We start from the raw sequence: 14,156 nt of genomic DNA, 5'->3' as shown, positions 1-14,156 counted from the left end.
CAGAGGGTGGTGAATCTGTGGACCTCTTTGCCGCAGAAGGCTGTGGAGGTCAATTCACCGAGTATCTTTAAGACAGGGATAGGTAGGTTCTTGTTTAATAAGGGGATCAGGGGTTATGGGGAGAAGGCAGAAGAATGGGGATGAGAAAATATCAACCATGATTGAATGGCGGAGCAGACTTGATGGGCCAAGTGATCTAATTCTGCTCCTATCTCTTATGGTCTTCCAACTTGCCGCTCATGATAAAACTAGCTATACAGATCTGTTGCTTGGTGTACAAATGACAAAAGCATCCAAAATGAAAAACTGATTCTTTTCTTACAACATTCAGCCCAGCCACAACACCACTTTTACCTGAACTCTCATCAGATGTTCCAAAAATATTTTCCAACCGTTTGCAGAAAGATTGGATAATTGCACCTGAATATTTGTGAGAAATTGGATGAGTGCAGGCTATTTAGGTGGGTGGGTGCATTACAGCTGCAGTCACTGCCTCCCAGTGGCACTGCCAAGCAATGAAGTATTACTGGTTTCAAATTGGCCTGCAGCTCTTGGTGTGCAGGACCTCAGCCCAGAGTCCCTGCAGGGAAGGCCCTCCTCTGCCCTGAAGGCATATAATAAAAAATGGTGATGCACCCCTTTCACTGGATTCCAGCCAATGACGATACCTACTACTTTTGACAAAATGCATTGATGGAGCAGTTGAACACCAAAATAAAGCAAGTCCACACAAGACACAGATGATTTACATCTTTATATTCCAGTCGCACATCTAAAGCATTTATTGCCTCCTTGGCATATTACATTGGCAAAAATAGAAAGATTGTCAACTAATAATGTATATTTTAAAGCATTTTCTATGTCTTTTCATTCACGACAAGGATTAAGATCTCATAATTAAGATCCACGTTTAGAAGAACCTTGATCATCTGAAATACACATCAAAATTTGAGGAATTAGCCCTGGTGAGATATAAAAGATAAGTATTCCTTCTTTTCTTTCAGTTCTGTTTCTTAATCCACTTCAACCAAAGTTCTTATAGTTACTTGCCCTAATTGGCAGAATAACAGCAGAGACATTCCAACTTGCCCCTCAGCCATAAAACTAGCTATACAGATCTGTTGCATGGTGTGCAAATGACAAAATCATCCAAAATGAAGAATTGATTCTTTTCTTACAACATTCACCCCATCCACAACACCACTTTTACAGAAACTTTACTCAAATGTTACAAACAATATTTTCCAACTGTTTGCAGAAAGAGTGGCTGATTGCACCTGAATATTTGTGAGAAATTGGATGAGTGCAGGCTATTTAGGTGGGTGGGTGCATTACAGCTGCAGTCACTGCCTCCCAGTGGCACTGCCAAGCAATGAAGTATTGCTGTTTTCAGATTGGCCTGCAGCTCTTGGTGTGCAGGACCTCTGCCCTGTAGACAGTGTAGCCACCTGAGATGGCCACTAACGAACACAAAATGGAAGACTGCAAAGAGTGCAGGGAAAACGGACATGTTAAAGAGCAAACAGCTTGCAGAGCAATTATGTATTGGGACAACTGCAGAAACCGGTTTCTGACTGCTGCAGAGACCAGGCAGCGCTGTGAAAGAGAAGTCATTAGCATACTAATGAGGTGATACCGGGCAAGTCCCAGATACAATGGACACAAATTAAGTATTAATCGATACATTCAATAGGAGACCAGACCCAGTGGCGCCAGAGACGCCCAGGACAATAAGTCCTAAGAACTGCCCCAGCAACCAAGGAACTGCCCTATGATTGGGGGGTTCAAAACATATCGATTGAGAAGAGGCCCAATCGATCCCAAGCAGGTAAGGGAGTCCGCCCAAAGGGGCGCGGACCCCCTGGGACCTATAAAAGAAAGGTCCCACACATGGTTCAGTCTCCTGTCTCCGGCTTCCAGCCTCCAGACCCCTATCTTCTACATCAGCCGTTGAGCAGCAGCCACCAAAACGTAAGTGCCTAAACGACGACCGCTACCTGAAACCGGCATTACTGACACCCTTGCCAACTGATAGCGATCCGAAGCCTGCAGACCAGAACAGAACAAAGGCCTTGTTCCCTGACCTCGCAGTTCCTTCTTAGCTAAGTATTAGTTGTTTAGTGGTAGAAGTAAGTTTAATCTTTAGCGTGTGCATGAGTGTTATTATAATTGTGTTATAATAAACTCTAATTGTTTTGGGCTTACTAATTGGTGTACAGCTTTATTGCTTTGACCTTCACCTTGAAACCTGTGGCGATGTCTTTACGGCATCTGGCGACTCCAGAGCTTAGAACATGAAACAGAGGCAAAGCGAGTGTTAAGCACACTCACCCAGAACGACCAACATTTAGTGGCGACATCCAACGGGATTCGATTAGAAGTGCTGTTTGGCACAATTGCGAGGCACAGAGGAGGTCGTTTGGACGCTCCGAGCAGAGTTAGAGGAGAGAATTAGAATGAGTAAAGTGGATGTCAGGGACATCGAAAAGGAAAACCTCGAGCTAAGAGGGAAGCTGGCAGAGAAGGGTAGAGAGGTGGATGATGCCAAGAGGGCACATCAGTCGTGTCTAGCCCATCTGAGCAGTTCCCAAACCCAATACGAAAAGCCTATCAAGACGTGCAGCGTGAAGTCCTGATATGAGAAGAGTCAGAAAAGCAGGTAGAGGCATTGCAGAGGCAATGCTCTGACCTAAAGGCAGCTTTAAGAGCACTCCATGCTGCCACCACTGAGCAAAGGCAAAGCACAGTGGACCACGCAAAGTGTAGGAAGCAGCTTGCAGAGCTGCAATCGTTACTTTCAGTACAGAATGGGTTCCAAAGCACCTTTGGAACACAGTTAGATGAGGAAAATGCCCCAGATTGGCAAGAATTGAGCGAGACAGCGCAGCGCTATGTTCAGGGAACATGTGCGCTAGCAGCGCAACAGAAGAGGAAAGCACCCCAACCCCCCATAGATCAGGTAGCACCCGCACCTATGAACCCAGTCACCACCCAAAGAAAGGCAACCACAGACGGCGCACCCGACATCACCTACACCACCCCCTTAACTGTAACACAACTCAGGGACGCGTGTGAGAAAATCACCCCGTTTCTCCCCACCGCAGACCCCCACCAATTTTTCGCGAAAGTGAAACAGCAGGCTACCATGTACGGCCTGGATGAGAGAGAGCAGGTGAAGCTCACTGTTTTGAGTTTAGACCCATCGGTAGTTGCAGCCCTCCCCGACCCACAGAACGTTGGAGAAGGCACACTAGAGGAGATGCATACATCTATTTTAGACGCGATAGGGTATAACAGAGGAGACCCAGTCAAAGGCCTAAATAAGTGTAGGCAAAAGAGGACAGAGCATCCCACAGCATTCGCAGGAAGGCTGTGGATTCATTTCACTGCCGTTTTTGGCGAATTAGACCGCGCACATGTAAACCGAGACAATATGGTTGAATGGACCCGCACCATAATCTCCCATGCCACAGATGCAGGACAGAATGTTTGTAGTAGTTACGACCCCTCAGAAGAGGCCCATAATGAGAAATGGGTTCTGAAAAGATTGTCCCGCGCTTGGGAACAATCTGTCCAGGGCAAAGTTAAAGTAAAGACCCCAGAGGAAGCTCAGGCTGCAGCGGATATTCAGGCAGTGAGAGCGCACCAAAACCCCGCATGGGTAAACGAAGGGAAGAACAGCCCTCCACAGAAGTCGCAGGAATGCTACAACTGTGGTCAGTTAGGACATTTTGCAAGGGAATGCAACGGCCCACAGAGATCTCAGAGAGGCCAGCAGACAGGCACTCTGCACAGGAACAAAGCTAAGCCTATCCACAGTATAGGGACGCAGTCAGGACAGACCAATGTGGACGGAACGGACTGACGGTGTTCGGGCTCCCCCACTTGGGTCTGTGACACCCTCTGGGACGAATCCGGAAGGCCGGTAGTCACAGCAAAGGTTAGAGAGAAGCCCATAGAATTACTTTGGGACACAGGAGGGTCCCGCACAACAATTAATTCCACCATTACAGCACAGGCAGACACGTGGCCGACCACATCCACAATTACACTCAGCGGATTTACAGGTCACTCGCAGCAGGGACACATTACAGCCCCCGTAGCAATTCAGCTAGGGAACATCTCCACCAGACACCCCATTGTTTTAGTCTGCCCCGCACAGCCGAACACATACTGGGTATTGATTTCATGAATGTCCACAGCCTGTCGTTCGATCCAGTCAATCAGTGTGTCTGGAGAATGGCAAAATCGGACAGAGCACCTGCAACTCTCACAGTAGGAGAGTATGCAAATAGGATTAGCGCAGTAGGCGACTATTGTTTCGACCTGACCACGCTGAGCACGGACAGACAAGTTAGGGCAGTTTTGAACCGACACAGGACAGCATTTGCCAGTCACCGGCACGACTGCGGCAGAATGACTGGACAAGTTCAAGTTACCTGACCTGACCCCAGACCACAGAGACAGTACCGATTTCCCCAAGAAGCAGAGGGAGAAATTGGAAAGGTGATAGAAAGCTTACTAGAGCAAGGGGTACTTAGGACAGTAGCCTCGACCAATAATGCACCTATTTGGCCAGTGAGGAAGCCCGACGGAGCATGGCGTCTGACCATTGATTATCGGGAACTCAACAAAGTAACCCCAGCAGTAGCCCCCACAGTAGCAACAAGTCCCGAGACCATGCTCAAGCAGGGACTCCACTCCAAATATTTCACGGTATTAGACATTAGCAATGGCTTCTGGTCAATCCCATTGGCAAGGGCTTGCCAGTACAAATTTGCCTTCACATTTAAAGGACAGCAGTATACGTGGACATGCCTCCCACAAGGATTCCACAATTCCCCCTCCATTTTCCACCGCCAGCTGGCAAATGGATTAGTCAAATTTTCCCGACCCGAATGTCTGGTACAGTATGTGGACGACCTATTACTGCAGACAGACACCAAGGTAGAGCACATCACGCTTCTGGCCGAACTCCTGGAACTTCTGAACTCAATCGGATGTAAAGTTAACCCCAGAAAGGCCCAAATATTAGAGAACCAAGTGATGTATTTGGGTACAGTCATCACGCACGGCAAACGCGAGATCGAGTTCAAAAGAATTGAATCGATTGTCAAATTGCCCCTTCCCCAGAATGTTTCAGCCCTCCGGTCGTTTTTAGGACTGGTTGGGTACTGTCGGAACCATATCGATGGTTTTGCGACAAAGGCAGCCCCACTCTCAGACCTCCTTAAGAAAGGAGCTCCTTGGGAATGGCTTCCGCAGCATACAGAGGCTGTGGAAGAATTAAAAAAGGCCTTTAGCGCAGCACCCGCGCTACAAGTTCCAGACCAACTCTCCCCCTATGCAATAGAGGTAGCTAGCACAGATCTGACCCTCTCGGTCGTGCTCCTTCAGGAACGGCACGAGCAGCTACGACCAGTGGCTTATGCCTCACGACTTTTAGACCTCGTAGAACAAGGATTTTCAGCCTGCGAGAGGCACCTACTAGCAGTTTTTTGGGCAGTTCAGTACTTCTCGTACATTACCGGACTCAATCCCATCACCATTTTGACCGAGCACACCCCCACACAGTTACTTTTAGACGGTCGACTGAAGGACGGTTCAGTGAGCCAGATAAGAGCAGCTAGGTGGACATTACTGTTACAAGGACGGGACATAACAGTTAAACGGACCAAGACACACACATTTTTAGCAGACAACCTCCAGTATCCAGGACAACCCCATGAATGTGAAATTGTAGCACCCCTACACAACACAGGACCCTTCATTGCAAAGACGCCCCCCAGAAAGATAGGGAATTCAAGCCAGAGCCCCCAGCACACAGACACGTGTGCCCCACTGAAAATATATGCGGACGGTTCATCCACAGTTTTAGATGGAGAACGCATCATAGGATGCGGGATCTATGTGGAGGATGAGCAGGGTCGCGCACTAGAGGAAATTTCTTTAAAATTACCAGGTCACTTAGGCGCGCAGGCATCAGAGCTCGCGGCCATCGCATATATAGTGGACCACCAAGATTCGTTTCCCAGCCCAGCAGACATATATTCGGACAGCTTATATGTCTGTAACAGCCTGACTGATTTTCTACCCCTGTGGAGGACACGAGGTTTTGTCTCCGCAGACGGGAAGCCCCTTCCATCAGCCCCATTACTCCGCCATATCCTAGAAAAGGCAAAGGATAGGACGTACGGCATAGTTAAAGTTAGGAGTCACCACAGGTCATCCCCCCCTGGAAATGTAAAAGCCGACGCACTGGCAAAAGCAGGTTTCAGGCGAGGTCACTTTTGGACAACCCCAGCTAGCGCACCAGCTAGCGCCCCTGTGAGTGCAGTTCAGGTCTCACAGACAGACATCAAAGATTTAATACAGGCACCGAAACAGGACGGAAATCTCCGGGAGATTTTTAAAGGAAACTTTGTAGCACAGTATGATAGATTCAAACACGCTTTGACCACACATGAGGGTGTGATCATTAAAGACAAACTATGTGGTTCCTGAACAAGACAGGAATCAAATGATTGCCTTATTCCATGACAGTCATGGACACCAAGGGATCGACCCGACCACAAGACACCTTAGACAACTCTGTTGGTGGCCCAACTTACGACAAGATGTGACACACTACATAGAGAATTGTTTAATTTGTGCACAAAATAACCCGGAGAGGTATTTAAAGAAGGCACAACTCAGCCACACTCGCCCCGTTAATGGCCCCTGGACAAACCTCCAGATCGATTTTATAGGACCATTGCCCCCTTGCAGGAATGGCTATAAATATGTTCTGGTGGTTATAGATACCTTTACTAAATGGGTAGAGGCCTTCCCTTCACGAACCAACACAGCTAAGACAGCTGCAAAGATCCTGACCCACCACATCTTTACGAGATGGGGTCTCCCCAGAAGTATAGAGTCAGATCAGGGATCTCACTTTACAGGACAGGTCATGAAGAACGTCCTGACCATATTCGGCATAAAACAAAACTTCCACATTGTGTATCACCCCCAGTCAAGCGGGATAGTAGAACGCATGAATCGGACCCTAAAATCGACCCTTAGGAAGATGGTACAGGAGAAAAATTCGACTTGGGATTCAGTGCTCCCATTCGCACTAATGTTCATCCGCAACACAGTTTCATCATCCACAGGTTTCACTCCACACACACTCATGACCGGACGCCCTATGAAAGGGACAGAATTCCTTTTAGGACTGGACCTGACCAGCCCCGAAGTGACGGCCCTCACACATGAGACAGCAGTCAAAGAATTAGTGGAAACTGTGAGGTCTGCACAGTTAGCAGCCGCAGTAACATTGGGCAAACGACGAAAACAAGAATGTACACCCCATGGAATTTCAGGTTGGACAACAGGTTATGCTATCTGTTTACAACCCCAGCACGTTTTTGGCTCCTAGATTTTCCGGCCCGTATTCAATTTCGGACAAAATCAGCCCCTCAGTTTATAAAATAAAATACCCCAACGGTAAGACTGCGTGGTTTCATATTAACCAACTGAAGGCTTATGGAACACAGTCCAACCACACACACCATGTGCTACTAGACGCAGCAGAACACCTCGCTCCGCCCACAAGAGACACATTTCCACCCTCCCCCTCACAGACCAGTTCCTCATCGGACTCGACCTTGACTCCGCCCACTGACTTCAGACCACGCCCCGGAACACAGCAGAGACAGTGACAGTGACTTTGACAATGAGGACAGCCACAGCACTCCACCCTACAACCCCCACTTCAGCGACTACAACCCCGACTCCAGTGACCCCATGGAGGTCACCTACATTAAATATCCAAACCCACACCCACCACCCAACACTGACGACCCCGACAATGCTCCTTCAATTTTAGACCCTACGATTTGGCACAGGGACAATTCTTGGCGACTTGTCCGTAACGACGAGAGTGACCCCCGGTCACATAATGCAAAGATTGCATGCCTGATCCATACGAGGGTATGGGATCCGGGAGAAGAGGAAGACTTGATGTCTGACTCCCGACACAGCAACCCCTTTGCGACCCTGTTCGCAGAGAAAGAGAAGTGAGGTGTCCAGATGATGTAAAAGAGGAACCGCTTGAGGGAAGCGATGTCCTTTCTGATGGAACCTGCACGTATGTTTTGTTTGTTTGTTTGTTAAATGTTTGTTCGCAGATTGGCCACTCCCTTTTCAGCTGAAAAGCTTGTGACCACCTCACATGCACGTTAGTTTGTCCGCAGAAACTTCTGAGAACTTCACTCAATTAAAATGTCCTCTGGTGAACCGACAATGTTCACGACTTGTCTTCTGTTTGTAGATGTTGGAGCATCTTGGCTCCTCCCTTGTTTTTTTTAGGTGCCCCTCTATTCTGGGAATAGAGGCTGCAATTCCACTACGAATACATTCTTGCCCGTTCATTTCAGGTTGCTCAGGCAGTGGAGAAACGGCATTGAGGACCCGCCCTGTCTGAGAACCCCCCTTTGGTCAACCAAGCTCGGGTACAGCACAGCACGCCCTACCCGGGGATCCCATACAAATCTTACCCGTAGCGGCCCATACGCAAGTCATTCGACCTTTTCGTTCCAAACTGTGGTTTCATTTTTCTTTAAGGTAGCCCTTCGGCAGCCATCCCATATGCTATTTACATCCAGGAACATTCGGATGGTAAATCGCAAAACCTGCGAGGCGGCTCGCAGTGGCAAAGTTGTTAGGTGTATGTCTGGTCCTAAATTCGCTTTTGAAAAAAAATGAGTGGAGTCACAGGGTGTGACTTGGCCATTCATTTAAGGGACAATTGGAATGAGAGGACAGATACACTAATATTACAGATATTAAACTATGTATTAACAGATACTGTGCTTGATCCCATAGCTTTCGAACAGTCGAAGGAGGGATCAGGGCAAGATCAGCCATACAGAAGGAAGAGAAGGAAGAGAAGAAAGAAGGCCACGATGGAAAACTACATGTTTTTAGTTACTGTTTTTGTATTTTTGCGCGTGGATGCAAACCATATTTCCCCCATGACCGCCGCCGTTAATGTTTCCCACACACCGACTTCTCAAAGCCCAGTGATGAACAGCGAGGTTCAGACCTGGTGCACAAAATTCATGACCTGGTACTCGCTTTCATATATCATTGAATCACTTTTGGTGACTGCAGTTCTCTACATTATAGTGCAGACCCTCAGGATGAGGAAATGGAAAAGGAGAGCCTCCCGCTCTTGCCCCTCAACCATTTACAGAGTTCAATCCCCTATTTTTGGATTCCACCAATCCCCCCAACCCCTTGATGTATAATAATAAAAGATTTAATTTAATGCGATCTGTAAATAAAAATGATTATGGATGTATTATAATGTTCTGTACTCGACTGCCGAGTCAGAAAGTGAGACGTAAAGATACTGTGGTATGAATGAGTAAGACTTTAGGATTTTATAGGATGTAAGGCTTTAGAATGTTATAGGATGTTTAAACGTGAGACGAGAGTAGTTTGTTGCGATAGTTAGAGGTTCCCAATAATCAAATTGGTAATGCATGTCCCCTTTGACATAGCGCCAATCAGAAAATGTTAGCTAAAAGTTTTTGCCATAGTTGAGGACAGAATAGACACCATGGAACTCGCTAAGGGCAGGGAACACAAAGGAACCGTACTTAGGTGATCCTTCACGATTTCTCGTGAGGATCACAAGGAGGGAGTGTAGCCACCTGAGATGGCCACTAACGAACACAAAATGGAAGACTGCAAAGAGTGCAGGGAAAACGGACATGTTAAAGAGCAAACAGCTTGCAGAGCAATTATGTATTGGGACAACTGCAGAAACCGGTTTCTGACTGCTGCAGAGACCAGGCAGCGCTGTGAAAGAGAAGTCGTTAACATACTAATGAGGTGATACCGGGCAAGTCCCAGATACAATGGACACAAATTAAGTATTAATTGATACATTCAATAGGAGACCAGACCCAGTGGCGCCAGAGAAGCCCAGGACAATAAGTCCTAAGAACCGCCCCAGCAACCAAGGAACGGCCCTATGATTGGGGGGTTCAAAACATATCGATTGGGAAGAGGCCCAATCGATCCCAAGCAGGTAAGGGAGTCCGCCCAAAGGGGCGCGGACCCCCTGGGACCTATAAAAGAAAGGTCCCACACATGGTTCAGTCTCCTGTCTCCATCCTCCGGCTCCAGCCTCCAGACCCCTGTCTTCTACATCAGCCGTTGAGCTGCAGCCACCAAAACGTAAGTGCTTAAACGACGACCGCTACCTGAAACCGGCATTACTGACACCCTTGCCAACTGATAGCGATTCGAAGCCTGCAGACCAGAACAGAACAAAGGCCTTGTTCCCTGACCTCGCAGTTCCTTCTTAGCTAAGTATTAGTTGTTCAGTGGTAGAAGTAAGTTTAATCTTTAGCGTGTGCATGAGTGTTATTATAATTGTGTTATAATAAACTCTAATTGTTTTGGACTTACTAATTGGTGTACAGCTTTATTGCTTTGAACTTCACCTTGAAACCTGTGGCGATGTCTTTACAGCACCTGGCGACTCCAGAGCTTAGAACGTGAAACAGAGCCAAAGCGAGTGTTGAGCACACTCACCCAGAACAACCAACAACATATATTACAAAAAGGTGACGCGTCGCTTTCAACGGACTCCAACCAATGGCGAGACCTCCTTTACCAACACTACTTCAGGGCAAAATGTATGATGGAGCAGGTGAACACCAAATCAAAACAGGTCCACACAAGACACAGATGCTTTACATCTTTATATTCCAGTCGCACATCTAAAGCATATATTGCCTCCTTGGCATATAACATTGGCAAAAAAAAAAGATTGTCGACTAATTACATATATTTTAAAGCATTTTCTGTACCTTTTCGTTCACGACAAGGATTAAGATCTGATAATTCAGATCCACGTTCAGAAGAACCTCGATCATCTGAAATACACATCAAAATTTGTGTAATTAGCACCTGGTGAGATATAAAAGATAACACTTCCTTCTTATCTTTCATTCTGACCACTTTTTAATCCATTTCAACCAAGGTTATTATAGTTACTTGCACTAATTGGCAGAATAACAGCAGGAGACCTTCCCGTACCAGCCTCTCCGGACAGGCGCCAGAATGTGGCGACTAGGGGCTTTTCACAGTAACTTCATTGAAGCCTACTAGTGACAATAAGCGATTTTCATTTCAACTTGTCCCTCAACTATAAAACTAGCTGTACAGGTCTGCTGCCTGTTGAATAAATGGCATAATCATCCAAAATGAAAAAGTGATATTTTTTCTGACAAAAGTCATCCCATCCACATTACCAGTTTTATGTTTAATTCTATTCAGATGTTACAAATATATTTTCCAAATCTTTGAGGAAAGACTGGATTGATCCTGAATATTTTGAGAAATTGGATGAGTGCAGGCTATTTAGGTTGTTGGGTGCACTATCGACTGCAGTTACTGCCTATCCAGTGGCACTGTCAAGCAATGAAGTGTTGCTGGCCTCTGAATGGAATATTACTAGATTATATTTGAATATCTGTGAGAAATTGGATGAGTACTTGCTTTACATGCCTATTCTATTGGGCACAAGGACCATTTCCTATTGGTTCCTCTTCCAAATTAGATCAAAAGAGCCAGCTACAAGTGCTACTCATGTTTTTCACTTACAACTCCTAATAAAAGTAAGGTTAAGGGGGGGGGGGGGGGGGGGGGGGGGGGGGGGGGTTGTTGGGTTACGGGTATAGGGTGGATATGTGGGATTGAGTAGGGTGATCATGGCTCGGCACAACATTGAGGGCCGAAGGGCCTGTTCTGTGCTGTACTGTTCTATGTTCTATGTTCTAACTGACATGATGGTGGTTTACTGGGCTGGGCAGGGGGCAGAATTGGTCCTTCAGTGCCACACCCTCTTAGGTCTTCCCACCTCTGCTCCCCTTCAACAACAACAAATTATTGCAACCATATATCATTCAATTTATTCCTGCTGCTGCCATCACAATCTGCACTACTGACTGCATTATTAACTTGCTAACGCTTCATATCCCTGCGGTTTGCACACATTTACATTTCTCAACCCTGTTGATGTTATAATAGACAGGTCAGACCTTGGCCATGGCCTGGCGGTCTCACACAAAGTAGCTTCAGCTTGGAGGTGTTGGTTTTGGACCTTCCTGCCCATTGTGACCTTTGTGGATGAAGTGAGAAATAAAAGGAGAGTGGTGGTTTCTCCCCCAGAGTGGAATGTCAGTGGGGTACCAGACCTGGAAAAGGTCAGTGACAGCCTTGGCTCAGAGTTGGAGGACAGTCGAGGTGCAGCACCTTTGGAAAAATTGGCGAAGGGGAAGGGTCATCGTCACCTGCCACACTACCTATGGAATAGTTTATGGATTTTATTAATGGGGAATTTTGTCAACAGCGAAAAGAGATGCAGGGGACTGGTCTTGTGTAATTGAGGGAGGAGTAGCCCCTCTTCACAGGACTTGGGACTGTGTGAGAGTGTTTGGAAGTGCAAGGTGCAATGATCCAATGGTGGAAAGGGCAGTGTTGGATCACAATGACCGGATGGTTCCACTGGAGGTGGAGATGGCGATGTTGGGGAAGGCTTGCAAGGTGCAGTGTGCAAGGGTGGATGACCAGGAGAATTGGTCCAGTTGGCAGAATGTGCGAATCGTGGGCTGCTGACACAGTTGGTGTTTTAGCTGTGATTAGAGGAAGATGGAGGAATCGGCCATTTTGGATGGGCCCAGCTTAGTGGGGGAACAGATGACTGAGTGGAGTTTGGGTTTTGTGCTGATCACGGACCTTAGCACAGGGGGAAGTCAGAAACCACTGGTGAGGATTGCAATGTGGAATATGCAAAGGTTAAATGGTACGATTAAATGGCCTTGGGTATTTGCGCACTGAAAGAGTTTGAGGTCAGATATAATTTTCCTGCAGGAGACACATCTACAGGTGAAGAATCAGATGTGGTCAAGGAAGAGATGGGTGGGCCAGATGTTCCACTCAGGGTTTGTGTTATAACCTGCCTGCTTACCATTGGCTGGGGACTAATGACAATCCCACAATCCTGTGGGAGTATGAGCTTCCCCAATGAGGGGGGGCGGAGAAATCATATCATTAGCAGACTCCCTGTATAAATTGAGCTGGCCAGCTTGGAACCAGCAGAGAGAGAGAGGAGCGAGTTGCAAGGGAAGTTGCTGATGTTGTATATATATATGTTATTGTAAATAAATGTTATTTCTTTGTATCCTGAAGACTCGTGGCGGATTCTTCATGACCCTCAGAAAAGTTTGACTCTAAGCCGGGGGGGGGGGGGGGGGGGGGGGGGGGGGGGGGGGGGGGTGGTTGGGAGATGCGGTACACGGGAGGTAAGTTTGTGATGGTGAAAGGGATTTTAGTGGGGCAGTGGTGGTTCTAATGAATGTATACACATCCAATTGTAACACGCAGACTTTATGAAGGAGTTGCTGGTGTCTATCCCGGATTCGGATTCCCATCAGTTGATTGACTGATTGATTGATTTATTGTCACATGTACCGAAGTACAGTGAAAAGTATTTTTCTGCGGCCAAGGGAACGTACACAGTACGTACATAGTAGAAAAGAAAAATAATCGAAGGGATCTCTGACAATGCTATGTGCCTTCCTGAGGAAGCTGGAGGTGCAGATAAAAATGGGAGGGTGTCAGACTTGTGTGATGCATTGGGCTGAGTTCATCACACTCTGCAATTTCTTGTGATCTTGGGCTGAGCAGTTGCTATACCAGGCTGTGATGCAGCCGGATGGGATGCTCTTCATGGCACATCTGTAGACGTTTGTGAGAGTCGAAGCAGACATGCCGAATTTCTTTAGCTTCTATAGGAAGTAGAGATATTGTTGGGCTTTTCTTGACTGTTGCATCAATGTGAGTGGACCAGGACAGACTGTTGGTGATGGTGACCCCCAGGAACTTGAAAGCTATCGACCATCTCCACTTCGGAGCCATTAATGCAGACGGGTGGGGGGGGGGGGGGGGGGTCGTTGTGATGCTACGCTTCCAGAAGTCAATGATCAGTTCCTTGGTCTTTCCAACATTTAGAGAGAGAGGTTGTTTTCGGCACACCATGCAACCAAGTGATTTATCTCTCTTCTGTAGTCTGATTTGCTATTGTTTGAGATGTGACC

At 47.0% G+C, this 14,156-nt stretch overlaps 1 protein-coding gene across 5 annotated transcripts in view; it reads right to left on the bottom strand.

Annotated features, from left to right (window-relative positions):
- The window catches only part of LOC119953068 (transcriptional regulator ATRX homolog), a 608,924-nt gene that overhangs the window by 292,989 nt on the left and 301,779 nt on the right, over positions 1–14,156 (bottom strand). For all 5 annotated transcript variants that reach the window (XM_038776923.1, XM_038777098.1, XM_038777278.1 and 2 more), the window contains one exon: positions 10,866–10,931. In XM_038776923.1, coding sequence (XP_038632851.1) covers positions 10,866–10,931 — 66 coding nt within the window. The remainder of the gene's footprint in view (positions 1–10,865; positions 10,932–14,156) is intronic.

Source organism: Scyliorhinus canicula, chromosome 1 (assembly GCF_902713615.1).
Source record: "Scyliorhinus canicula chromosome 1, sScyCan1.1, whole genome shotgun sequence".
NCBI classification, from domain to species: Eukaryota; Metazoa; Chordata; class Chondrichthyes; order Carcharhiniformes; family Scyliorhinidae; genus Scyliorhinus; species Scyliorhinus canicula.
The sequence above is the reverse complement of the archived record's forward strand: the minus strand, read 5'-3'. Positions and strand labels throughout refer to the sequence as shown.